Here is a 25,323-nt window from a genome sequence, read left to right as displayed (position 1 = left end):
TCGAATTAGTAGCGGAGGCTTGGGCTCAGCTGTTAAACTGTCAAACCGAGATTTGAATCTGTGGTGGAAAGTAGTAGTTCCGCACAAAAGAGGGTTTTAAAAGACATTGTTGTTGTCTCTTCTTTATTTACACACTTGTGCTGTTGAACTGTGTTGTATAAACCCAATATTCCAATAAACTGTGCACGCTACTCGTGTGATATTGCTTATACATACATACATATATTTAATATGTAATGTAGCTACATTTTAATGGGATTTATCATGTAAACCTTTTATAGTATTTAATATTAAATCTTTGTTGGGAATTGTTTCATTGTTATAATGTAAAATTACTCTTATCATGATTTCGGTCCCTAAATGTCTGTCCCTAAAAAAAATTGGATGACTGTACGAGTTTGGACGAGTTTTAAAGGAACACTCCACTATTTTTGAAAATAGCCTCATTTTCCAACTCTCCTAGAGTTAAACAGTTGAGTTTTACCATTTTCGAATCCATTCAGCCGATCTCCGGGTCTGGCGGTAGCACTTTTAGCTGTAGCTTAGCATAGATCATTGAGACTGATTAGACCGTTAGCATCTCGCTCAAAAATGACCAAAGAGTTTCTATATTTTTCCTATTTAAAACTTGACTCTTCTGTAGTTACATCGTTTACTAAGACCGACGGAAAATGAAAAGTTGCGATTTTCTAGGCCGATATGGCTAGGAACTATACTCTCATTCCGGCGTAATAATCAAGGAACTTTGCTGCCGTACCATGGGTGCAGCAGGCACAATGATATTGTATTGTATGTAGGCAATGAGTTAAAAAGTAACAGCGTGCCGTGAGACGTGATGCAGAAGCCAAATACTTCTTGCCTGAATGTTGCTGTGAAGATGGTGCTTTTGATGAGAATGAATTTAAAGATGTAACTTCATTATAAACTTCTATTGACAGTGCAGACTGTCTGGTAGCCAAAGCACTGCGTGATAATGGCAGCCTTAAAATGTATACTATATGAAGAAGTCTTATATTCACACTCATTAATTGTTTGTGGCATCTCAGGTGATGATGCAGACCTGTGCAGTGAGTTACTGCAGGAGTCTCTGGATGCTCTGCGGGCTCTCCCAGAAGCTACCCTGTTTGATGAGGGCACAGTGTCGCCCGTCTGGCTGGAGGTGGTCGAGAGGGCTACCAAATTCCTCAGGTTTGCCAGTCATTCATCTTCACTATTCCCAAATGCAGAAGTAGTAATATTAATTCCTGTGTAATAAGTTTTTATCTTCTAACTAGAAAAGTTGCATCAAGATACACCAAGATTGCATTTATTTAACCAAAAATACAGTACAATTTTATTGCAATTAATTAAATTAATAAATGTTTAAAAATTAAATATATTTTTTAAATGTGTTTTATTCCTGTGATGGCAAAGCTGAATTTTCAGCAGCCATTACTCCAGTCTTCAGTGTCACATGATCGTTCAGAAATCATTCTAATGTGCTGATTTGGTGCTCAAGAAACATTTCTTATTTTTATCAGTTGAAAACAGTTGTAATGGTTAATATTTTATTATCATATTTTATTATTTACTGGTTGGTGCCAATAGCCTCATGGTTAGTGCGTCGACATATAGCGTAACTGCGCTCACAGCGACCCGAGTTCGATTCCCGTCTCGCGGTCCTTTGCCGATCCTACTCCCCTCTCTCCTCCCAGTAATTTCCTGTCTTCTCTCTACTGTCCTATCTCAATATAAAAGCATAAAAAGCCCATAAAAATAACTTTAAAAAATGTATTTACTGTAACTTTTGATCAGTTTAAAGCATCCTTGTTTAATAAAAGTATTAATTTCCTTTTTAAAAAGTTCTTGCTGACCTCAACTTTATTTTTTAACGCAAACTGGTCATAAATCTACACATTCCTAAAGCTCATTGCTATTTAAGCTCATTTTACTCTAATGTTGTTTTTCAGTGACATTCATGGAAGTGCTAGTGGAAAAGTGCCCAGTAACATTCCCCTGCAAGATCAGCACTTGGCCCTGGCCATCCTTCTGGAGCTTGCAGTGCAGCGAGGAACTCTCAGGTATTCAGCATGATGTTACATATGACCACTGTCCAAAATTCCTTACTTAGTGTTAATTTTGGACCTTGCATGTGACTTTTCTGAGATTGTTGATAGGACTGAAGAGTCATATTCATAAACACTCTAACTCACTTTTGCATGTGATTTTGTTTTAGTCAGCTACTGTCTGCAGTTCTGCTGCTGCTGAGGCTCTGGGACAGTGGAACCAGAGAAATGGATAATGAGCGCTCGACCCAGGGCACCAGCGCCCCCTTACTGCCCCTCCTGCAGCGCTTCCAGAACATCCACAGCAGTAAGGAGGAGCCTGTTCCTGAAGAGGAGATTGAGGTGAGATTGAATCCCTGAATCATTTTTATAACTGCACTGTTCTTCCAGGTTTTATGTCTCACTACTTATGTTCTCAGATCCTTTCGGCCCCTCTGAGCCCAAATGAGAGTTTTCTGCGCTACCTTACACTGCCTCAAGATAATGACCTGGCAATTGATCTGCAGCAGACAGCTGTAGTCATCATGGCACACTTGGACCGCCTGGCGGCCCCATGCAACCCCCCGCAGTGCAGCTCACCCACCTCTAACAAGGTTACTGCATGCAACACCGTGTCTTGACATTTTATTTGCATCTTACAGGACGTAACAGTAGCTCAGCTTTGTGTCATCTTAATCATGCTACATGGTTGCCTAGAGTCCCACTTTTTATTGTTTGTGTTGAAGCTGCTTATTGACTCTAGAGCACAATGAATCTCTAGGAAGCCCCAGGGAACTCTTGTTTGTGATTATGATCTGTAATCCCTCTTTGAGGAAAACAAAATCATTCTTCATAGAGCTCAGTCTCTTCATGTCTTTCCTCTTCCAGAGTACCCTGCAGGAGGTGATTGGTTGGGGTCTGCTTGGATGGAAGCCTTACGCTAATGTGAATGGGCCAATTCAGTGCAAGGCCCTGTCAAACCTGGGCGTCACACAGATTGTCTGCTCAGAGAAGGGTTTCCTCATCTTGACCATCACTGGTGCTGTCTACACACAAAACTACAAAAGCACTACGCTAGTGAGTCCCTCATTTTGTTAGCTGAATGCTTTGTTGTTTTTTTTCCTCACACACTTTAGAGATTAATGTAAATGTGTGTATAGTTGTTGCTGACTAATAATTTTCTCTTTATTTTTCTACTTTGGATTTGTGCACTAAACTAACCTGTGATTTCCTGTCAGGCCCCTATGCTAGTCCACGCATTGTCATCCAGGAAAATAATGAAGCTTGCAGCTCACCCAGATGGGCAGCACTACTTGGCACTTTCAGGCAATGGGGAGGTGTTCTCCTGGGGTTGTGGAGATGGAGGCAGGCTGGGACATGGAGACACTACGTAAGAGCACACCAACATCATCAAACTTCCAATATTATCTTTCAGACCCAAATACTGTATATACACAACAGTTCAGAAGTTTCAGGTAGATACGATTTTTTAAAAGTTTATAATGCTTACCAAGGCTGCATTTATTTGTTAAAAACTATAGTAAACGGGTAATATTGTGAAATATTATTACAATTTAAAATTTATATTAAATTTGATTTATTTTAAAACCTAGCTTTGACATTACAGAAATAAACAGATTTTTGATCCTTCAGAAGTTATTCTAATATACTGATTTCTTGTTGTTATTATCAGTGTGCTGATAAATATTTTTGTGGAATCTGTTTTTCAGGGTTTTTCGATTAATATAATTTTTTTATAGAACAATTTACTTTGAATGGAAATATTTTGTTCATATTTTTGTTTAGACAGGAAGAGCAAAGTTGGCACACCACAGCTCCAAAAGTAGAAAAATATGTATGTTCTCACCACAGGTGACATTTCAAGCCTACAAGCTCTTCATCAGACAACAAACACATCCATAGTTCAGCCCTTAAATACAGCGCAAACCTAAATCACATGATCACCCACATGACCAAAAAAAAACACACACACATACAAGGGCAATCAAAAAACCACCTCACATAATGGCAATAAACATAAAACATAAAAGTGAAAACATAAATTAATTACAAATGCTAAACCTAAACAAATCAAAAGTGACTGCACTACCTGACTGCAAAAAATATCTCTCACAAAAATATAAAAAAAAAAAACCTAATATTAAGAAAACCTATATATCATCATATTTTTGTTTAGAAATATAAATGATTTACTCCTGACTTTTGATCAGTTTAATGCATCCCTGTTGAATAAAAATAATTTCTTTCAAAAAGAAAACTCTTGAGTGGTAAAAATGCATGTCATGTTTAAGGGAAAAATAAATTAATATCAAAGTCATCTAAGGCTAAGCACAACTATGTTGTCATTAACAGCTTTAAATTAACAGTTTAGCAATTATTATAATAAATACTTAACCGTTCAATGCTGTGATTTGACCAGTCAAAACCAACCATTCCAGACAGCCAAAAACAGTATGCAATTTAAAAACAATATTATAGTTCTTTGTAAGCAAAAATCACACAACATAAATTTTGTTTACTTGTGCTTCTACAGGTATTTAGAGGAACCCACCATGATTGCAGTATTCTCAGGGAGGCCGGCAGGGAAGCAGGTTGTTCACATCGCGTGTGGCAGCACGTACAGCACAGCGATCACAGCAGATGGAGAGCTGTACACATGGGGCAGAGGAAACTACGGCAGGCTGGGCCACGGTAACATCTCCAGTATAAATCCAGCTAAAATCCACTGCTGCTTATAACAAGACATAGAGAATCTTACTACAGGACACAGTTAAATGTTGCTTGTATGTTTTTCTGAAGGCTCAAGTGAGGACCAGACCACTCCAATGCTGGTAACTGCTCTGAAGGGGCTTAAGGTGATCGATGTGGCCTGTGGAAGTGGAGATGCTCAGACCCTCGCTGTGACTGAGAATGGTACGACATCTAATAAGGGCACATTCAGAAGTGGTTTTAAGATAATGTGTGGATGGCATGATAATTTCTCTCACATGCTCTTTACAGGTCAGGTGTGGTCATGGGGTGATGGTGACTATGGTAAACTTGGTCGTGGGGGCAGTGATGGATGCAAAACGCCAAAACTTGTGGAGAAGTTACAGGATTTGGATATCGTGAAGGTGTGCTGTGGGAGCCAGTTCTCTGTAGCTCTTACTAAAGATGGACAAGTGTACACTTGGGGCAAAGGAGACAATCAGAGACTTGGCCACGGCACTGACGAACACGTCCGCTATCCCAAACTGCTTGACTGTCTACAAGGTTCAGTGTTTTCCATTGTTTTCAATAATTGCGTTTTCACAAAATGCACATTTCAGGTTTTCGAAATCTGAAGGCAGTCAACATGACATATATATATTTTTTAACATGTTCCTGATCTAATATCGAAAAGTTCCTCATTGTGAATGTTTAATGTACATATTATTCCAAAGAAGGAAAAATTATTTTTTTCTTTCATTGAAATATAACCGTGTTATTATTAACTAAAACTATTAAAATAAATGTTAAATTAAATAAAGCCAAAGAAGGAAAAATTATTTTTTTCTTTCATTGAAATATAACCGTGTTATTATTGTTAACTAAAACTATTAAAATAAATGTTAAATTAAATAAAGGTGATATGAAATATTAGATGGAAAAAGTCAAATTAAAAAACTAAAGCTATATAGAAATATAACAAAAACTAGTAAACATGTCAAAAGCACCTAACAAAATTACTAAAATTTTAAGTAAGATTTAAAAAAATAAATGTATGAATGAAAGCTAATTTAAAATATTAATTAATAAACACTATAGTCGCATATAAGTAATACTAAAATAACAAAATATCTTGATTTGCCTCTGAAAGGATTTGATGTCACTTGCGGTATGCTTTATTTTAACAAAATAGCCAACTATTTAGGCAGTTTTACAATCCAGATTTAATCAATTCCAGATGGATCAAATCAAGTCTCTCCCTACATTCTTTTGCCCATGGAATATTCACTTGTTTCACTTGTAAATGTTACATTATGGAAGCAAAATGCCATATCATGTTGACTTTATCAGCACATACATTTCAAAATATGGTTTATTTCAACTCGATCACCAGTTTTCATCTACTTTTTTTGTTTTTTTTAAATCTGAAGTCTGCTTTTAACATTTAATTCTGTGTCAATTCAGGTAAGAGTGTGGTGGATGTAGCAGTTGGCTCTACACACTGCCTGGCCCTCACAGAAGAAGGGGAGGTGCACAGTTGGGGCAGTAATGATAAACTACAGCACTTTGACACTCTCTTCTCCAATAAGAAGCAGCCTAAAGCCCTGCCGGGCCTTAATTCCAAACACATAGTAGGCATCTCCTGCGGCCCTGGCCAGGTATAACCTGTCTTTCACCAGAATGTAATTCATTGTGTACTGCTTTTGACTGCATACTTCTTATCTTTCATATATTTTGTTTCTCAGAGTTTTGCGTGGTCGTCATGCTCTGAGTGGTCCGTAGGGCTCCGCGCACCATTCGTGGTGGACGTGTGCACGATGACTTTCGATCAGCTGGACCTGCTGCTTCGGCAGGTCAGCGAGGGCATGGACGGCAGCTCTGATTGGCCACCGCCGCAGGAGAAAGAGTGCATGGTTGTGGCCGCTCTCAACCTGCTTAGACTACAGGTCAGTTGTCTAAAATTTTAGGCTACTGCCTTAAAAATTCATATCATAACAAAAATAAACACCGGTATTCGGTATGAACCGTATACCGCCCAGCACTAACTGCCATATAAATGACAGAATGTACATTGATTTATTCCAAAATACCTTTTTGAATGGTAGGAATGGTATGTCCTCCTAAAAGCATAGTTCACCTTGAATATTGGCATTGTATTTTATCTCTTCCAGCTCCATGCAGCCATCAGTAACCAGGTGGACCCTGAGGAGCTGGGTTTGGGCCTGGGAAGTGGGCTGATTAATAACCTCAAGCAGACGGTGGTGACGCTGGCCAGCAACGCCGGGGTTTTAAACACTGTGCAGGCGGCCGCCCAGGCCGTGCTCCAGAGTGGCTGGTCAGTGCTACTGCCCACTGCGGAGGAAAGAGCAAGAGCCCTGTCCTCACTGCTGCCCAATGCAGGTCAGTTCATAAATAACTAAGTGCTACTAAGTGCAGCAACTGGCTGGTTTACATCTGGTAACATCTGTGGATAAATCATCTTAGCAGCACTTAGAATCTGCTGTGATGTGCAAAAAAAACAAGCAGTCAAGGTCATGTTTGTTTCTATCACAGCATTGATGGTCAAAAGCAATTCTGTATTTTTTAGCATCTGCTAATGAGATGAGTGTAAGTCCTGGCCGACGCTTCATGATCGACCTCTTGGTTAGTAGTCTGATGGCGGACGGAGGGCTGGAGTCCGCTTTGAACGCTGCCATCACGGCCGAGATCCAGGTCAGCATGTTTTATTCATTAGTCACTTCATCATTTATTCACCCTCCATGCCTTATATCCCCAACATTCAACAGAGCACTGCCAAAAACCAGACAGAGGAAACTGATTCATGACCCCTGAGGGAAAAGTGTCAAAAATTATTTTAATTTTAAATGATTGTGTAAAGCCCGCCTCATACTGTGCGATTTTGGCCACGATTTGGTCATCTGAGACATTTAGAAAATCCTAAAAGATTCCTATCATCCTAGGCTAAAATCTGTAGTCTTTGATCGTTAGATTGACATGTTCACCGACAGCCGATTAATGACCGTTGCGATCACATTTTACCTCCGACGAACTTCTGGCAGTGTCCGTAGATTTTGCGCACAGTCCTGCAGTGTGACATCTTTTACAACGAATGTCAAACTGTCTTCGTTTTTCAAGACAAGCCATGACCAGAATTAATGCTAGAGATTTCTTTTAACCACATAAACTCCGGTGCTCTCGTCCTCCGTTCACGGAATTCATATGATTCGTTGCCTTTGCTATGATAAACACCGGTTGCGCTGCTGTTTTCATGTGGGTGTGTAGTGCTGCTTGCACTATTCTGCATAAATACGCCGGTATTGCCGCCATTCATATACTTTTAATGATAGCCAACATTACAGCAGAGAAAATTTATCGTGGGTGCAATGCAGCTCGCAGTCACTGAATGTGTATGGGTTGATAATGTAGAACTCCGGACAAGTTTTCTTGCGCGCACTCGTTTTTAACGCGTCTTGACTGTCATACAGTCTGACATTAATGACAACTGAGATCCCACAGTGTGACATGATTACCATGTTCGTATAGTCTGACAAGTACAATCCTAAAGGACTTTTAAAAAAAGTTATCTGAAACGTGTATATACTCAGTTATTTATTTATCTTTTTGTTAAATTTTTTTTGTTTTGTTGTTTTTATTTTGTTTTGTTTTTTTCTTAGTTTAGTTTTGTTTGGGTTTTGGTTTGTTTTGATCTTTTGTGGGTTTTTTTTTTGCTTTTTGACATTCCAGTTAACTACTTTCTCTCCGTTTCTTCTATTAGGATATCGAGGCTAAAAAAGAGGCACAGAAAGAGAAGGAAATCGATGAGCAGGAAGCCAGTGCCTCCTCTCTGCATCGCTCTCACACCACACTGGACAAAGACCTGATCAACACCGGCATCTATGAGTCAACAAACAAGCAGAGCCTTCCATTGGTCCAGCTGGTCCAACAGCTGCTCAGGTACTGCAGTGATTCACTTTTCAATGCATGAAACATTTGGAATCTTAAAGAGGGTTTTAGCAAAAGTAACATTCTTAATCAACTGAACTTCATAGCCTTTAGTAACACTCTTCCTTGTCTTTTATTCTGTAGAAACATTGCTTCACAGACTATAGCTCGTCTTAAGGATGTGGCACGACGAATCTCAAACTGCCAAGACACGGAGCAGGTCAGCAAGGAGCGCTCGGCCTCTCTGGACCTACTGTTGCGCTTTCAGAGGCTGCTGGTCTGCAAGCTGTACGTGGGGGTCAGTGGCACTGTGGGTGTGGGAGGATACAGTAAGTAGAAGAACTTAATTTTTCAGGGATTTTGTTAAGGAAACCACCGTTTGAGCATCCAGTCAAGAGTATCTCTTATTGTCACAGCTTTGAGTCACTCCGAGATTCTGGGTGTGGGGTCTCTTTTGAAGAAGTACATGGCTTTGCTGTGCACACACATTGGAGATATCCTTCCTGTGGCCACCAGCATCGCCCTCAACACTCATCGTCACTTTGCAGAGGTGGCACGTGTCCTTGAGGGAGATCTCACAGGTAAAAATGCCATGTTACTATATAAAATTCACCAAATTTAAATTATAGCTTCAGGATGATTCTAGCATTGAAGGAATAAATTCATCTAAAAATGACAATTCTGTTTATTTAAATGTAGAAAATTATTTACATTCATGTCATTCCAAACCTATGTGATGTTTTTTTTTCTCTGAAGTCTCTGAAGGCATTTTCAATTGCAAAGCATCCTGTTTCTTCATTCTCCAGGTGTTTTGCTACCAGAGTTGATTGTCTCCATCGTGCTACTGCTGACCCGTGATGCTGGCCTGATGCAGGAGACCGGATCCATTCCTCTCCTCGCTGCTCTTCTGGAGCACGTGGACCGCTTTAACCATCTCTCCCCTGGTATGGAGAGAGATGATAATGAGGATCTCGCCTGGCCTGGACTCATGGGTATGTGACAGATTAATCCACACACTTTCTTCATAACCAAGACGGTCTGATTGCTTAATTGAGTAATGCTTTAATCCAGTATGAATATATTTATGTATTAAAAAAAAAAAGAAGATCTTATAGTAAATGTGATAAAATCAAAACTTGACATGTAAAGGATACGATATTTTGTTTACTAAAGATAATTGAAAGCAGAAAAGTGCAGTGGAGTAAATGAAGAGCAGTGAAGCACAATTCTTTGTTTGCAGGATTCTTTTTAAATGGGTCAAGCTCAAAGAACAATGAGGAAGTGTCGCTTATCCGCAAAGCTGACCTGGAGAATCATAACAAAGATGGCGGTTTCTGGACTGTCATTGAAGGGAAGGTCTATGACATTAAAGATTTCCAGACTCAAACTTTAACTGGGAACAGCATCCTTGGTATAACAATATTACTAAAATGACTAAAACCTTTTACATTTTTTTTTCAAATAAAAAGTTTATTGACATCTGTTTCCCCTCACAGCCCAGTTTGCTGGAGAAGACCCTGTAATAGCTTTAGAGGCCGCTCTCCAGGTTGAAGACACCAGGGAGTTCATGCAAGCTTTCTGTGTGGGACAATACATGGAGGTCTGTGTGTCTTTGTATTATAGATTCTAACTGCTTTATTCTCAAAATGTTTGGACTTCATGTTTCTTCTTTTTTTGGCTGTCTTTCTCCAGCCCAACCAGGAAATGGTGACAACTCCTGACCTGAGCAGTCTGTCCTCACCTCTTATAGATGCTGAGAGGAACCTTGGTCTGCTACTGGGGCTACATGCCTCATATCTGGCTACGAGCACCCCTCTCTCCCGCATAGAATTAGAATGTGCCAGTGAGTCTATTTATTTAGCTTATAATATTGCAAACGTTTCAGTGGTATATCAAAAAATCAATACAATAATACATTTTTTTTTTCTTAAATGTAATTAAAAAAAATATATATATATATATTTAATCACCTTTAATCTTGTACCTTCCAGAATGGCTCCAGTCATCGATTTTCTTTGGTGGTCTTCAGATGAGTCAGATCCACTATAATTATAATGAGGAGAAGGATGAGGACCACTGCAGCTCTCCTGGGACCACCACACCAGACAAAGCCAAACTCTACTGCCGCAGAATCACCCTGAGTGATCATGCCCAGCCCTTCCTGCAGGCCATCGCTGACAACAACACCCAGGACCACACTGTGAAGGTCATACACAGAGATAGACTATAACTTATTTGTCTCTTTATTTAGTATAATTTATTATGCAGCCCATTTCCTAATATTTGACTGTCAAATTGATTATTACAGATCATGTATAATTGTTGGATTCTTTCTTATTTGCTGCAGGACTTTCTATGCCAAATCGAGCGGTGCTGTAAACAGTACCATCTCATCACTCCCATCACTTTTCCGCCAGAACATCCTGTAGAGGAAGTGGGCCGCCTGCTGCTCTGCTGCCTTCTCAAGCACCAGGACCTTGGTAACTTAAAAAGTGCTTGTTTTATTGAATGATGTTGGCTTCTCTGTATTTTTGATTTCTGAAATCCTGCTCTGTGAACTAGCCAAAAACTCAAAACAGAGTTGTCCATGTTACTGTTCATTTCTGTTTTCTTATACAGGTCATGTCGCCCTCTCACTTGTTAATCAGTATGCCTTGGGTGTGGACCAGGGGAAACAGAGGTCCCTCCCTAAATCTGTGATTGATGTGTGTCGAATGGTGTACCAGGCCAAGTGTTCTTTGATAAAAGTGAGCTAAATAATGGGAATATTCTTGATGCAGCTCAAGCTGTCATATTTGTGATGAAATGTAAATTAATAATTACAAACACTTTTTACATTTTAATACATGGTTATGCCGGGTGTAAATGGGGTTGGAGTGTAATGATGATTTCTTTGACCCCCTCCTCTCTGATCTTTCCCCCATCTGCTACAGACGCACCAGGAGCAAGGCCGCTCTTATAAGGAGGTGTGCGCCCTAGTGATCGAGAGGCTGCGTTTCCTGTTTAATGAGCTCCGGCCTGCTGTCAGTAATGACCTGTCCATTGTGTCCAAACTGAAGCTGCTGAGCTCTCAGCCTCGCTGGAAAAGGGTCACGCAGAAACTGATCAGAGACCGCCGCAAAAAGAGAGGTGACAAGTCTAAAAGTTCATTTAAAAGTTCAGTGTAAAAGGATGTTTGGTTTATAATTATAGCATGTTTTGCTTATTCACTCAGTGCTTAAGAAGTCAGAGTCAGCTGATTTGGAGGAGGGTAAGATGGAGAGGGAAGGGACCAATGAGGAGCTGCCTGCTCCAATCAGTCCCGCCCCTGTGGACAAGAAGCAAACCACTGTCAAATCCCCAAAGGTTTGCTGTTCTCAATTTACCTTCAGTATTTTCTTTCTCTCTCTCTCTCTAATTGAATTATGCATATCTCCGTAAGATCTGATGAGACTATCACAGCTGTGGTGTGTGTCTATAAATAACTGCGTGTCTGGCTCTGACATCTTGATGTTAATCTGCATGTGTTACAGCTACAGGACAGTTCCTTTCAAAGTTGCTTTAAATACTTTCCCTTACAACAGCATCTTTTTCAGTTGAAATTACTGCTTGATTTGGGGATTTACTTGTACGTTCTATATGTTTCATAGTATTTATGCTTTGTTCACTTTTTCTTTTTGTTTGGCATACATTTGTTGTCTTTACTAGTTTGTTTATTTACTTGTTTTACTATTTGTAACTCATTTACTTACTAGTTAATTATTTATTAACATTTAATGAGTTGTTTTGACTTAATAGGGTCTCTTTGCGTTAATAAATTTGACATGTCTTTATTGAGGAGCTTTTCTTTATAATTATTCAATTTGAATTAAAGCATGTCATGTAATTCCTTCTATTAAAATTTTTTTTTGATTAACATCCTTATTCATTTTCTTCTCCTTTATCTTGTAGCAGGATAAGTGGCAGCCTCTACTAAACACCATAGGCAGTGTTCAGAAGTACCGCTGGTTAAAGCATAGCGTTCAGGGCTCCTTCTCTCAGTCCAGCCTCATGAGCGCCATCGTTGAGTTTGCTCTGAAAGAGGAACCGCTGGATGTGGAGAAGATGAGGAAGTGCCTTCTTAAACAGGTAGTTAAAACGAAGTTCAACCAAACCCATCTGTTTTGTCTAAAAAGGTAGTTCTGAACATAAAATGGACCTGTAAATGACAGTATTTAACTCCTAACAATAACACTTGTGTACAGTTGGAGCGAGCTGAGGTCCGGCTGGAGGGTATAGACACTATGTTGAAGCTGGCGTCCAAAAACTTCCTCCTGCCTTCCGTACAGTACGCCATGCTCTGTGGTTGGCAGAGAGTCATACCTGAAGGGACCAATATTGGGCAAGTTTAAAGATATAAACAATCTTCAAGCAGGACGTTTGTTTTTCATGTTCTGTTTTTAGTAGATTCTTTTGTGTTTTGCAGCATTTTTTAGTATGGCAGTTCAACAGTATCTTGCCTTGGTTTGTATTTACATTCATATCTGTTTTGCCCTGATAGAGAGCCCCTGGCTGACTGCCTAAAGGATGTAGATCTCATTCCTCCATTTAACCGCATGTTGCTGGAGGTGACGTTCGGTAAGCTCTATGCCTGGGCCATCCAGAATGTCCGCAACATCTTGTTGGAGGCCAGCGTCAAGTTCAAGGAGCTGGGTATGTGTGAAGTCATTTCAATGATTATAAAACACATTTAATTAATGTGTTAATGTACACTACCCCTTCAAAAGTTTGGGGTCAGTAAGATTGTTTTAATTAATTTATAAGGTGACAGAAGATCCATATTTCAAGTAAATGCCGCTCTTTTGAACTTTCTTTTCAATAAATCTTAAAAGAATTGTATCAATTTCCACAAACATACTAAGCAGCAAAACTGTTTTCAGCATTGATAATAATAAAAAAGTTAACGTGTAGTCTCTCACTTTTTATCTATATAATGTATCCTTTCTGAATAATAATAATTTCAAAAATATTTTATTAAAAATAATTAAAAAATCATACTGTCCCCAACTATTTGAATGGTATGGTATTTAGTATTACTGAATGCTGTTTCCTCTCCTCCAGGTGTGCAGCCAGTGCCTTTGCAGACCATCACTAATGAGAACCCAGCAGGCCCCAGTTTGGGTACCATTCCTCAGGCACGCTTCCTGCTGGCCATGCTCCACATGCTCACTCTCAAACATGGAGCCAACAACCTCAGTCTCCTGCTGAACTCTGGCATCCTCGCCCTTACCCAGAGTGTTCTTCGACTCATTGGTCAGGACCTTCTCTCGACTTGCTTTCTTCTTAAATCAGATGGGTTTTATTTTATAGGGTCAGTTGTATACTGTCAGATTAAATACAATGGAGTCAGATGGGCTTCACTGTAAAGGGTAATTTTCAACAGGGACAGCTTGATCTCTTCTATACTGTTTAATGTTTTTTTTTCTGAATATGTCGGCATTGCATTGCACAGGTCCCAGCTCTGATAGCAGTGAGGAAGAGCTGAGCTCTGTAGCTCATGAAGGCTCAGCTACAGTTCTCGAGGAGTCCAGGAAGGAGATGGCCCCAACCCCTCTCCCTGCCTCTGGCCCTGAGTTGGCAGCTATGATGAAGATTGGCACTAGGGTGATGAGAGGACCTGACTGGAAATGGGGAGATCAGGCAAGTTAAAGCTGATGTTGTTTGCCTTGTTATCTACACTTGCAATGCAGTGTTCATATAAGTGTGCACAAATTAGGGGTGTGCGATATATATCGTCTACGATAATATTGTAATTGTTGTTTTAACAATGTGCGTTTTGACATTATCAAGTATTTTGCAAAAACCATTCAAAATACCCCTACAGAGTACACTAAACTAGTGCGAGTGCTCATTTAGAGTGCGTTCTTTCACTGCATGATTCAATCTATTAAAATGCGTTTAGAATGATCACAAATTCAAGACACGGGGGCAAAAATGTATATATTTATACCACTTCATATAGTTTCACACGAAGAGTGCCATTTTTTTTCTCTCCAAAAATTACCATGATTACAAATGTGATATTGATTTTTTACAACAGTTCAATAAACAAGAAATTAAGATACTTCTGTTTTAGACACCATATTTCCTGTTTTTGCGCTATTTAGACACCAAAAATAATTCCAAACAAATTGCCACAGCACTGTTTTGCGTCTCTGAGCAACATGACAGTGTTTCGCTCCTGAATGAATCAACCGTTTAAATGATTCGGTTCAATCGCAATGACTCGCTTATTAACAGTGACTTGCTGCCACCTACTGGCGGTTTTAATTAGTGGATATCTTGGAAAGCAGGGTGGCCGATGGCCGATATAAAGTCGATATAATTTTATTTAATATTTAAGAAATTTGAAATCATTTGAAAATGGATTAAAAAAATAAATGTGTAAAATAAACATGCTTATACTTTAAATGACAAAGTATTTTTCACAAATAAACAAATATACTTAATAAAAATATAATTAAAAAGGAAGTAAACATTCTTACCAACAGGGCACTCACTCAGTATTCTGGGAAGTTTATGTGCATTGGGAATCACATTTTTTCAAATAAAGCCAAGGTAACACTCATTTTACATACAGCACACAGTGAGAATGACATGAATATGATATTGGGCAAAAGCATGAAGCGCAGCATAATTTTAAATCACGAGTTTAAAGTGTCTCCAGTGAAGCTGAACTCTCCTCCTGTCCGTATTCAATTCGCACGGACTGACCGACACGCAGAGTACACGCGATCGTGCAGGATACAAATGCACACTTTATAAGATCTCACAGCTGGATTTGACTAAGTTTGCAAGGTTTTTGAAATTAGATGTTCATTAGTCATTCAAAGATTTGTTTAAATTATATAAATGCGTATTTGCTGAATGCTGACGGCAAACGAGAAAGTATTATAATGTTTGCCTTTCTATTACTAACAATATAAAAGCAATCGTTATAATACTTTTTTGTATACATTTTAATTCCTTTGTTTAACAGTCCTATCTGATTATTAGACAGACTTCTGTCCTTGGACAGAACTGTTAATGACGACAGCGAACAAGAGGGGAGAATGTGAGCACTGTGTGTTCAGGCTGCCGTTCTCAGCGCCATCAAAATAAAAGTCCTGCCACGAACGCATCGGCCAAACAGAAAAACTTATCGGCCGATGCCAATATTTGAAAAATGCCAAATATCGGCCTTGGCGATATATCGGTCGACCATTAGTTTTAATTTCACATTTAAAGTATCTTTAATTGTTTAAATAACTTCAAATATCAGTATTCAACGTTTTATGTTTAATATCAAAACATTATTTATGCATTTGTAATTGCAGGTTAAATGCATTCACGTCTTGCATTAAACAGTGTACATCTAAATGCCACTTCAGATGCAGCTTCTGTGTTTCCTCAGGCTTGCAAAGATGAATTTTATTGATACTGATATCATTTGCTTGGTAACAGCCCAAATGTCTTATTATTCTAATTCACTGATTAAATGTAAGAATCTGACTCAAAAGATAACGGTCACTTAAAGAAAAAATGGCTTTATAAAGGTAAAAATGCCCATGAAATGTAAATATCAGTTTTATCTTATTGGAAAAGATTAATTTCTATCAGTGTGAACTGACCACCCCTAGCACAAATGCATTGTCAGGTCAGTTTATTCAAGTTTCTGTTTGGTGTGTGTTAGGATGGACCACCACCAGGCATGGGCCGTGTGATTGGGGAGTTGGGAGAAGATGGCTGGATTCGTGTACAGTGGGACACCAGCAGCACCAATTCCTACAGGATGGGCAAAGAGGGCAAGTATGACCTTAAACTGGCCGAGCCGCCACCTGCCACCCAACCGGCCACAGAAGACTCTGACACAGAGGACGACACAGGTTTGTGATGCACATGGCACTGTCATTCCAGAGAACGAAGCATTTACTACCCAGTCTTGGTGCTTTACTGTATTTGTAATTGCCATGTTGATTTATACAATTTCTCCCTCTTTGGCTCAGAAGGGGAGGTGATGGAGAAGAGTGTTCACCCAACTGCAATCATGTTGACCAGTACAGTTAATCTGTTGAAGACGCTGTCACTATCCTCTGGGATTCACGCTGAGGTGATGCAGGCTGACGCTATTAGCACTCTGTGCGGTCTACTCAGGATACTGGTGGAGAGTGGAGCCAATGACAAGACTGGTAACAGCCCAGAGTTTATTTGTTAATTTTTTTTTTTTTATTATATAATATAATGTTTAAATTATATTTGAACCACATTCCTCCCTTTCTTCTTTAGGTTGTTCATCACACAAGCTGGTGTCTCTTGAGCAGCACAGGAGCTGGTGCACACTGGGATTTATTCGCAGTATAGCTCTCATGCCCCAGATGTGCAGTACCCTGAGCTCCTCTGCATGGATCAGTCTGCTCATACGCATCGTGGAGGGCCACCAGTCCTTCACTGCAGTCACGCTACAGAGACAGGTGCCAACATTGCATCCTGGTTTCATTTAACACTTACTATGAGTTCTGACTGGATTTACCAAGAGGATGAGAGCTTTCCTTGTCTTATTACAGTAAAATTGTCATTCTAAAACCTTCATGATTACCACAGGGTTAAAATGTTTGGATTTGGTCTTCTTTCCTCACTCCCTGGCAGATTCTTGCCCTGCGGCTTCTACAGGTTGTTTTACCCTCCTGGGATAAGACAGAGCGCTCGCAGGATATGACGTTTCTGGTGGAGAAACTCTTTGGGTTCCTCGGCAGCTTGCTCAGCACTTGTTCCTCAGATATGCCCCTCCTCAGGGGTACTGTACATTTATTAACTCCTTTCTCACTGTGTGCTCTTTGTGAGGTAGTACAAATGCTGATAGCAGGATGCCACTTTAACATCTCGTTTTGTGCTTTACAGAAGGTTCGATGCGTAGGAGAAAGTCCCGCCCTCAAGCCTCTCTGACAGCAACTCACAGCAGTACCCTAGCAGAGGAAATTGTGGCCGTACTGCGTACACTTCACTCCCTTGGCCAATGGAATGGCCTTGTTAATGAATACATTAACTCCCAGCTCAGTGGTATCAGTGATGTCATGGCAGGCAGACACACTGAAGCGGTACAAGTCCAATTTTGATGTTATTAGCCAACTAATATTAGTGTTGTAAAATAATGGAAGTATTTTACTAAAGGTACCATATATTGGTTTTGAGCCCTGGTTAGATGATATGGAATTTTTCTACATTGTGTTTCTGTCAGGTTGTGCTTGAAGACTACCTTCCCAATGCAGAAGCCCCGGTGGTGGGCAGTCTGATGGCAGTTTTGGCAGTCATCGGTGGGATTGATGACCGTCTGCGTTTGGGAGGACCTGTGGTTCATGAGGAATATGGGGAGGGCACTGTGACTCGCATTACACCTAAAGGACGAATCACTGTTCAGTTCCATGAGATGAGGAACTGCAAAGTCTGCCTGCTCAGTCAGCTCAAACCGGTACATATGCACCAACACACAGCATTGCTTCCCAAGTTGAGCATGTTGCATTGTGGCATACAGTATTCTACTCAGTGTTTTCTGTTGTATGTATACTACTGTTCAAACGTTTGGGTCAGTAAAAAAGAAAAAGAAAAGAGAAATGTATACCTTTATTCAGCAAGGATGCATTTCTATTCAAACTAGCTGTTATTTTTAACGTTCTTTTAATCAAAGCATCCTTAAAATTATATTTCACAATACTTCTCTTTTTAATGTAATTTTGATTAAATAAATGCAGCCTTGTTGAGCATAAGATAACTATTTTCAAAAACACTAAAGAAATCTTGTTGACCCCAAAAATTATATTTGTAAAATATAATGTGCAATATGCATACATATAGTGCTATATACTGCAGATATATCAAGAGTAGTACATTTTTATGAACATAGCCATTGTTGGTCGTGGCTAGAAGGGATACAGCTAAAACCGGAAGCTAACAATAAATTAAGTTTTCTACCTATTAGATTGTTTTATTTACATCCACACACCTACCCCAACCCTAAACCTACCTCTTACAGTAATGCAAAAACAGTAATTATTGTTGTACAGTGTGACAAATTGCGCTATATTGATGTGCATATGCCCAGTAGACGAATCTGTATACCATCTAGCCTTAACCACCATTGTTTTTCTTTATGGTTGATATCGTTGTTTATTTTCTGTCTGTCTGGATATCTTTGCAGATTCATATGGTTCCATTCAGTGTTCAGAACCTGCCCTTCACTGAGCCTATGCTGACAGTGTGGGCCCAGTTAGTCAACTTGGCAGGAAGCAAGCTAGAGAAACAACGCATGAAGAAATCCCTCAGCAGAGGACTTACGGGTACGCCACATGCAGCAATCACAAATCAAATGTCATTTTGATGATTTGATTGGGAAAAGAAATAGACTGTTCATGCAACCGTCCAAGCAAAAACATCTGTTCCACACTAATCTACGTATGATAATAAATATTCTGGTTTGTGTTTGTGTCATTGCAGCAGATCAGGTGGATGTGCATTTGTTGCGGTGTCAGCAGCTCAGACTGTACATCCTGAAGGCAGCGCGTGCTCTGCTCTCCCACCAGGACAAACTCCGACAGATCTTTTCTCAGCCAGCTGTCATAGACGTCAGCCCCAATCCTACAGGTGAGACCAGAATGTCACCCTTGATCTCACTTCTAGTTTTAATCTGCATGTATTTTCGGATTCACTTATTTTCTCTTGTCTTTATCTCTGTGCGGTTATCTTTCAGTGCGGTGTTGTCAAAAGTTATACAATTTTCTCACAGCTCACACACCAAGCAGAAAATGCAGGAGTGAAGAGGAGTGATTATATCTGTTAACTGTTTATAATGCACTGGGAACGACTGAATCGTGTTCCGTTGTATCACATCACTACCCCCTGGTGGTCACATGTAGATTTTTATTATTATTATTATTATTATTATTTTGATGACTGCTTTTAAATACGGTGTCTTCTCTGACAATTTTGTAATGCTTATGCTTATGTTATGATTTTGTGTTCAGAGGATCAGTGTGCGTCATCTCCTGATGTGGGAGATTTGTCTCCTGAGGGTCCTCAGCCTCCCCTCATCCTCCTCCAGCAGCTGCTGTCAGCATCCACTCAACCATCCCCCATCAAAGACATATTCCACCGCCAGGAGTTGGAGGTCAGAGACCGTATTTACACTTCCTTAATATTTTATTTTACGTATGGCAAATTTAATGACTAACATCCAGAACATTGACCCAAAAACTTAATATACATTATATATAATGTACAAATATTGCATACAAATTAGGGATGCACCGATGTATCGGCCGCCGATATTTATCGGCCGATTTTTTTTATTATTTTAAAGCCATCTTCCAACGTTTTTCAAAATAATTAAATACTTGCCAAAACAAAATAAAATCTGTACAAAATATAGTTTGTCAGACAGCATAGTATGGCCTATGCAAATGTGACACTGACGCATCCAACCAGTGAAATGCCCGCGCTCCACTGTAAATTCATCATAGGTAACGGTAAGTGGCAATGGCAATGCAAAGAGTTAGTTTATCTGAGGATATGTCACAAACCGCCAATTAAGCATTAGGCCTACATTTAAGTGAAAATTATTGGCAGGTAATATGCAGCTTTTTGTGTGTTTGAAACCAGCAAAAATGGCAGGATCGTGTGGAACACGGATTCGGACAAGTTCACATCATGCACCTGCAGTGTTTCTGTGAACAGAGAAAATGGAATAAAACTATATAGGCTACATAAAAAGGAATATATAGGCCTATACACTAAATATATTTCACTTAAATCATTAACAGATTAACAAAACGAAATAAATTGTGCTGAGTTTGGATCAATGTAACGCGCTCCGAAGTTCACGGAAAGGAAAGACGTTTTCTTTATTTTGCAAAAGCTTTACAGTTTTGAATCGCGTCAGTTTTGAATGTTTTGCTTTTATCTGTATGACAAACCATCGTTGGTATGGAAATTACGGAGTAACAGCTGGGAAAACAATGCGGTGATCGCGTTGGTGCCTCACATGCACATACAACATATTTTTGCTAACTTGACATCGCAGCCTGTTCATTATCAAAATAAAATACAGCTAAAGATACATAAAAAGTTACACTGTTCAATTTAAATAGTCCGTAGTACAGTCTGTGCCATCCAGCGTAACCACCGCCTCACTGTGCTGATGTCGAAAATGCGAGTGAAGAACGAAGCCTATAGTTTACATAATATTTTAGCATCCAGATACATCTTGAATATGGAAACATTTGGATTCGTGCAGAATGAGAAGAGGTAGGCTTCAGTTTCGCTTTTAAATGAATTAGTTTTGGCTTACAACTTTAGAGGATTTGTTGTGGAGAGAAGGGAACTAAAATAGCCTAATTGTGTTTGTAATGTTTGTAAATATTTTGCTTTATTTACTGGTGTTTTAGCCTACATTATTTCTGAATGATAATAATAAAATAATAAAATAATATATTAATAATAAAATGCGACGTACAGCCTACTAATTTAGGCTTTTTTTTCCTCTCAAAACGCTTATAGGAGTAGCGTTTTTTTAGCCATGCTGCAAACGTTTTTAAATATCTACTTTAATGTCTTTAAAGCATTGACAGTATTTTCTTTTGTTTAATACATTTGGTCAAAATCTAGAAAAGATGATGCTGTATTGGCTATGACTAAGCACAAGATAGGCTACCAGATCAAGACCCTCGTGTTTTTCTTTTTCTTTTTGAGTAAAGAAAATGCTGTACTTTATTATTATTATTATTATTATTATTATTATCATTATTATTATTATAGGCAAAGAAAAAGGTTTAAAAATAATGTTATTACCCAGTATTTTTTCTACTGAAACCGGTTTCGGAATGGTAATAATACAGAGGAACGCAGAAACAGAAACGTTCAAATAGCAGTTCTGCTCGGAGTGAACCGATTGTTTTTTTGTTTTTTTTTCGTTTTTAACCCGTTTTATGCAATTGGCCAATATCGGTCTCAGAATTGGCCAATAGTTGTTTGTTAAAATCGGTATCGTATCGGCCAAAAAAATCCTGTCGGTGCATCCCTAATACAAATATTTTATATAATAATTTTTATAATTTACATTTCTCTTCAAATGTTTGGGATCAGTAAGATATATAATTTTAAGATTTTTGTTTTCCAGCAAGGACTCAATAAATTGATCAAAAGTTACAGTCAAGACTTAAATTACAAAATTTAAGTGATTTTGAAAGAACTGTGACACTGAAGACTGAAATAATGGCCGCTGAAAATTCAGTTTTGCCATCATATGATTACATTTAATTTTAAAATATTTTAAAATAGATAACACTTATTTTAATTTGTACTACAATTTCACTGTCTTACTGCTTTTACTTTTAAACAAATAAGTGCAATGTGGATGAGCATAAAATACTTTTTAAACGCATAAAAACAATCATACTTTACTTATAGTTATTATAATATATAATATTTTTCAGAATATATTATATTATTTTTCTGTGGTAATCAACATTATGCCTCAGATGCTGTTGATAGAACTTTGTGATTGTGATCTTAAAAGCCTTTCAGTTACCAGCTCAGATGTTACATCACCCAGTTCTTTCATCTTTTTTTTTTCCTCCCTGAATTTCAAATGTCTTTGTGCCGGTATGTGTGATTAGGCAGCAGCTCTGGCAGTGTGTCAGTACCTGGCAGTTGAATCCACACACCCGTCCTCCCCCCTATTTGAGGACAGCAGCTCCAGCGAGGCCACCACACCGGTCACTGTGCAACATATGCGCCCGCCCAAGCAGAAGAAACACAAGACTTCACCTGTGCCCCCTGCTCCCATCGTCCTGCAGCTGATGGAGATGGGCTTTCAAAGGAAAAACATTGAATTTGCCCTTAAATCACTGTCTGGAACCACAGGCGCTTCTGGAGTGCCAGGTACTGCACCACTAGCTCAAGTTTATGAAATGTTAAATTGAATTCTGTCTGTACTACATGCTTGAGTACTCAAAGTTCCTACCCTTAGAAGAAAGTGCCATTGCTTACATGGTAACTTAGTAATGCCATGGTCATTTGGGCACTACCATGTTGATTATACCATCATTTTCCCTTTTTTACATGGAGCATTTTTGTTAGCAACTGATTCATTTTGTTTGGGTTTTAGGTGTAGAGGCATTAGTGGGCTGGTTGTTGGACCATCCAGACGTTCACATTACAGATGTATCAGATGCAGATACTGTATCAGATGAATACTCTGATGAAGAGGTGCTGGAAGAGCTAGAGGAGCCTGAGCCAGCCTTCCCTGTGGTGTGTATAATTACACATACACACAATGATCCGTCACACACCAGATATGAAGTGCAGATTCACTTGTAGTCATTAAATGCGTAACACACGCTCTTTCCCTTGCATGTCAGCCTCCTGGGGTTGTGGTGACTGAGAGTCAGACTTTTAAAAAGAGGTCGGATTTTCAGAGCAATGATGATTACGCTGTATATGTGAGAGAGAACATTCAGGTGAGGAGCTACGCTTGTTTATTTATGGTTTTGGGTGGTAATGGATGAGATGAGCTGATCAGAGGCCTGTGTGTGTTGCAGGTGGGCATGATGGTACGGTGCTGCAGGACATATGAGGAAGTATATGAGGGAGATGTGGGGAAAGTGATCAAGCTGGACAGAGACGGCCTGCATGATCTGAATGTGCAGTGTGACTGGCAGCAGAAAGGAGGAACGTACTGGGTCCGTTATATCCACACTGAGCTGTTGGGTAAATCCTCTTTATGTTGTGCTCTTAAACACTTTATATGGACTGAAGTCCTAATTGCATTTTTATTGTATCAGTAATATTTTAATTTATCTAATAAATTAATTTTTAATCTAATTTTAATAATATCTAATGTATTTTTCCTGTTACTTATAGTGGATTTGTTTATTTATTTATTAACATACAGTATTTGTTTAAATTAAATAAATGTTATTCTCTATTATCCAGGGTTTCCTCCCCAGAGTTCTCCGTCCCATATAAAGATAGGTGATAAAGTGCGAGTGAAGCCCTCGGTCACAACGCCAAAGTACAAGTGGGGATCTGTCACTCACAGGAGTGTGGGTGTTGTCAAAGGTAACACGATTATATTTAAACAGGTTTAAACTAGTGCTGTCAAGCAATTAATCACATCCAAAATAGTTTTTATTTACATATGTGTGGGTGTACTGTGTATATTTATGTATATATAAATAGACACATGCATGTATACATTTCAGAAAAATATGTTGTTTATGTATTAAATATATTTATATGTAATATAAATTATATGAATATAAATAAATGCATGTACATTTTTTCAAAATATATTTTGTGTGTGTGTGTGTGTGTGTGTGTGTGTGTGCGTGCGTGTATTTATATATACATAATAAATATACACAGCACACAGACGTAAATTATGTAAACAAAAACTTTAATTTTGGATGCGATTAATCGTTTGACAGCACTAGTTTAAACAAAATTTTCACCTTAAAATTTACTGCTTGTCCTCATGTTCAAATGTGTTTTTCAGCTTTGGTTGAACTATGCTTTTATGCGGATTGTTTTGCTATGTATCTCGAACCTATAGCATAGGGCTTTCTCTTCAGGGATAAATGAAAACTGTTGTTGCTGGGTTTGATCCTACTGTGTAATTATGTAACGTTTGTGTCCAGCTTTCAGTGCCAATGGGAAAGATGTGATAGTGGACTTTCCTCAGCAGTCACACTGGACTGGGCTGCTATCAGAGATGGAACTTGTTCCCTGTGTACATCCTGGTGTCAGGTACATAGAGTACAAGTGAAAATCACCTCTTGACAACAAATAAATAAATAAACTAAATAAAATGATACTGTTTCTACACTTTGCTTAGGTGTGACGGATGTCAGATGTTCCCTATAAATGGCCCCAGGTTTAAGTGTCGGAGCTGTGATGACTTTGACTTTTGCGAGAGCTGCTTCAAGACCCGTAAACACAATCCTAGACATTCATTCGGACGAATAAATGAACCAGGTCTGGGAAAATTTCATGTGTTGTTCAATAGCTACTTTGTCATTTAGCATTACAACAGTGTAACCTAATATTTTCCCTTTAGGTCAGTCACCCACCTTCGGTGGGCGTTCAGGAAAGCAGTTAAAGAGGCATCACAACAATCAGCGTGGCATGCTGATTGATGAGTGGTCCAGAGTGGTGAAGAACCTCAGCGTTTCATCTTCTGTTAACCAGGCGTCTCGGCTCTTAGACTGTGGAGAGCAATGCTGGCAGTCCTCAGGCTCTCAGGGCAAGGTCAGTCTAATTATAGGCATACACTACTATTCAAACATTTGGGGTCAGTAAGATATTTTATTTGTGTGTACTTTTACGTTACTTGTGCATTAAATTGATTAAAAGTGACATTTATAATGTTACAAAAATTATTTTTCAAATAAATGCTTTTTTAATCGGAATTCTGGAAAAAAAAATGCATCACGGTTTCCACAAAAATATTACGAAACAACTGTTTTCAACATTGATAATAATAAGAAATGTTTCTTGTGCACTAAATCAGAATGATTTCTAAAGGATCATGTGTCACTGAAGACTGGAGTAATGGCTGCTGAAAATTCATCTTTGCCATCACATGAATAAATTACTTTATTTA

At 38.9% G+C, this 25,323-nt stretch overlaps 1 protein-coding gene across 1 annotated transcript in view; it reads left to right on the top strand.

Annotated features, from left to right (window-relative positions):
- LOC107673457 (E3 ubiquitin-protein ligase HERC2-like) overlaps positions 1-25,323 on the top strand; it is a 53,489-nt gene that overhangs the window by 18,011 nt on the left and 10,155 nt on the right. The window contains exons 7-53 of the mRNA XM_016467054.1: positions 1,047-1,188; positions 1,950-2,060; positions 2,216-2,387; positions 2,465-2,638; positions 2,913-3,101; positions 3,263-3,414; positions 4,579-4,736; positions 4,845-4,958; positions 5,046-5,297; positions 6,198-6,391; positions 6,479-6,679; positions 6,905-7,133; positions 7,321-7,445; positions 8,509-8,687; positions 8,820-9,004; positions 9,092-9,256; positions 9,482-9,667; positions 9,916-10,086; positions 10,172-10,275; positions 10,368-10,518; positions 10,667-10,881; positions 11,023-11,155; positions 11,295-11,422; positions 11,609-11,804; positions 11,890-12,020; positions 12,606-12,782; positions 12,899-13,035; positions 13,195-13,346; positions 13,755-13,946; positions 14,146-14,333; positions 16,366-16,558; positions 16,679-16,861; positions 16,959-17,143; positions 17,319-17,466; positions 17,571-17,767; positions 17,908-18,138; positions 18,865-19,003; positions 19,161-19,307; positions 19,688-19,830; positions 22,337-22,601; positions 22,828-22,970; positions 23,081-23,179; positions 23,261-23,429; positions 23,655-23,780; positions 24,359-24,467; positions 24,556-24,695; positions 24,778-24,968. Of these exons, the coding sequence (XP_016322540.1) occupies positions 1,047-1,188; positions 1,950-2,060; positions 2,216-2,387; positions 2,465-2,638; positions 2,913-3,101; positions 3,263-3,414; positions 4,579-4,736; positions 4,845-4,958; positions 5,046-5,297; positions 6,198-6,391; positions 6,479-6,679; positions 6,905-7,133; positions 7,321-7,445; positions 8,509-8,687; positions 8,820-9,004; positions 9,092-9,256; positions 9,482-9,667; positions 9,916-10,086; positions 10,172-10,275; positions 10,368-10,518; positions 10,667-10,881; positions 11,023-11,155; positions 11,295-11,422; positions 11,609-11,804; positions 11,890-12,020; positions 12,606-12,782; positions 12,899-13,035; positions 13,195-13,346; positions 13,755-13,946; positions 14,146-14,333; positions 16,366-16,558; positions 16,679-16,861; positions 16,959-17,143; positions 17,319-17,466; positions 17,571-17,767; positions 17,908-18,138; positions 18,865-19,003; positions 19,161-19,307; positions 19,688-19,830; positions 22,337-22,601; positions 22,828-22,970; positions 23,081-23,179; positions 23,261-23,429; positions 23,655-23,780; positions 24,359-24,467; positions 24,556-24,695; positions 24,778-24,968 (7,811 nt within the window). The remainder of the gene's footprint in view (positions 1-1,046; positions 1,189-1,949; positions 2,061-2,215; positions 2,388-2,464; positions 2,639-2,912; positions 3,102-3,262; positions 3,415-4,578; positions 4,737-4,844; positions 4,959-5,045; positions 5,298-6,197; positions 6,392-6,478; positions 6,680-6,904; positions 7,134-7,320; positions 7,446-8,508; positions 8,688-8,819; positions 9,005-9,091; positions 9,257-9,481; positions 9,668-9,915; positions 10,087-10,171; positions 10,276-10,367; positions 10,519-10,666; positions 10,882-11,022; positions 11,156-11,294; positions 11,423-11,608; positions 11,805-11,889; positions 12,021-12,605; positions 12,783-12,898; positions 13,036-13,194; positions 13,347-13,754; positions 13,947-14,145; positions 14,334-16,365; positions 16,559-16,678; positions 16,862-16,958; positions 17,144-17,318; positions 17,467-17,570; positions 17,768-17,907; positions 18,139-18,864; positions 19,004-19,160; positions 19,308-19,687; positions 19,831-22,336; positions 22,602-22,827; positions 22,971-23,080; positions 23,180-23,260; positions 23,430-23,654; positions 23,781-24,358; positions 24,468-24,555; positions 24,696-24,777; positions 24,969-25,323) is intronic.

The sequence above is a fragment of the Sinocyclocheilus anshuiensis genome, unplaced genomic scaffold, assembly GCF_001515605.1.
Source record: "Sinocyclocheilus anshuiensis isolate Anshui unplaced genomic scaffold, SAMN03320099.WGS_v1.1 scaffold44, whole genome shotgun sequence".
Classification (NCBI taxonomy): Eukaryota; Metazoa; Chordata; class Actinopteri; order Cypriniformes; family Cyprinidae; genus Sinocyclocheilus; species Sinocyclocheilus anshuiensis.
This window is presented reverse-complemented; position numbering and strand designations above follow the sequence as displayed.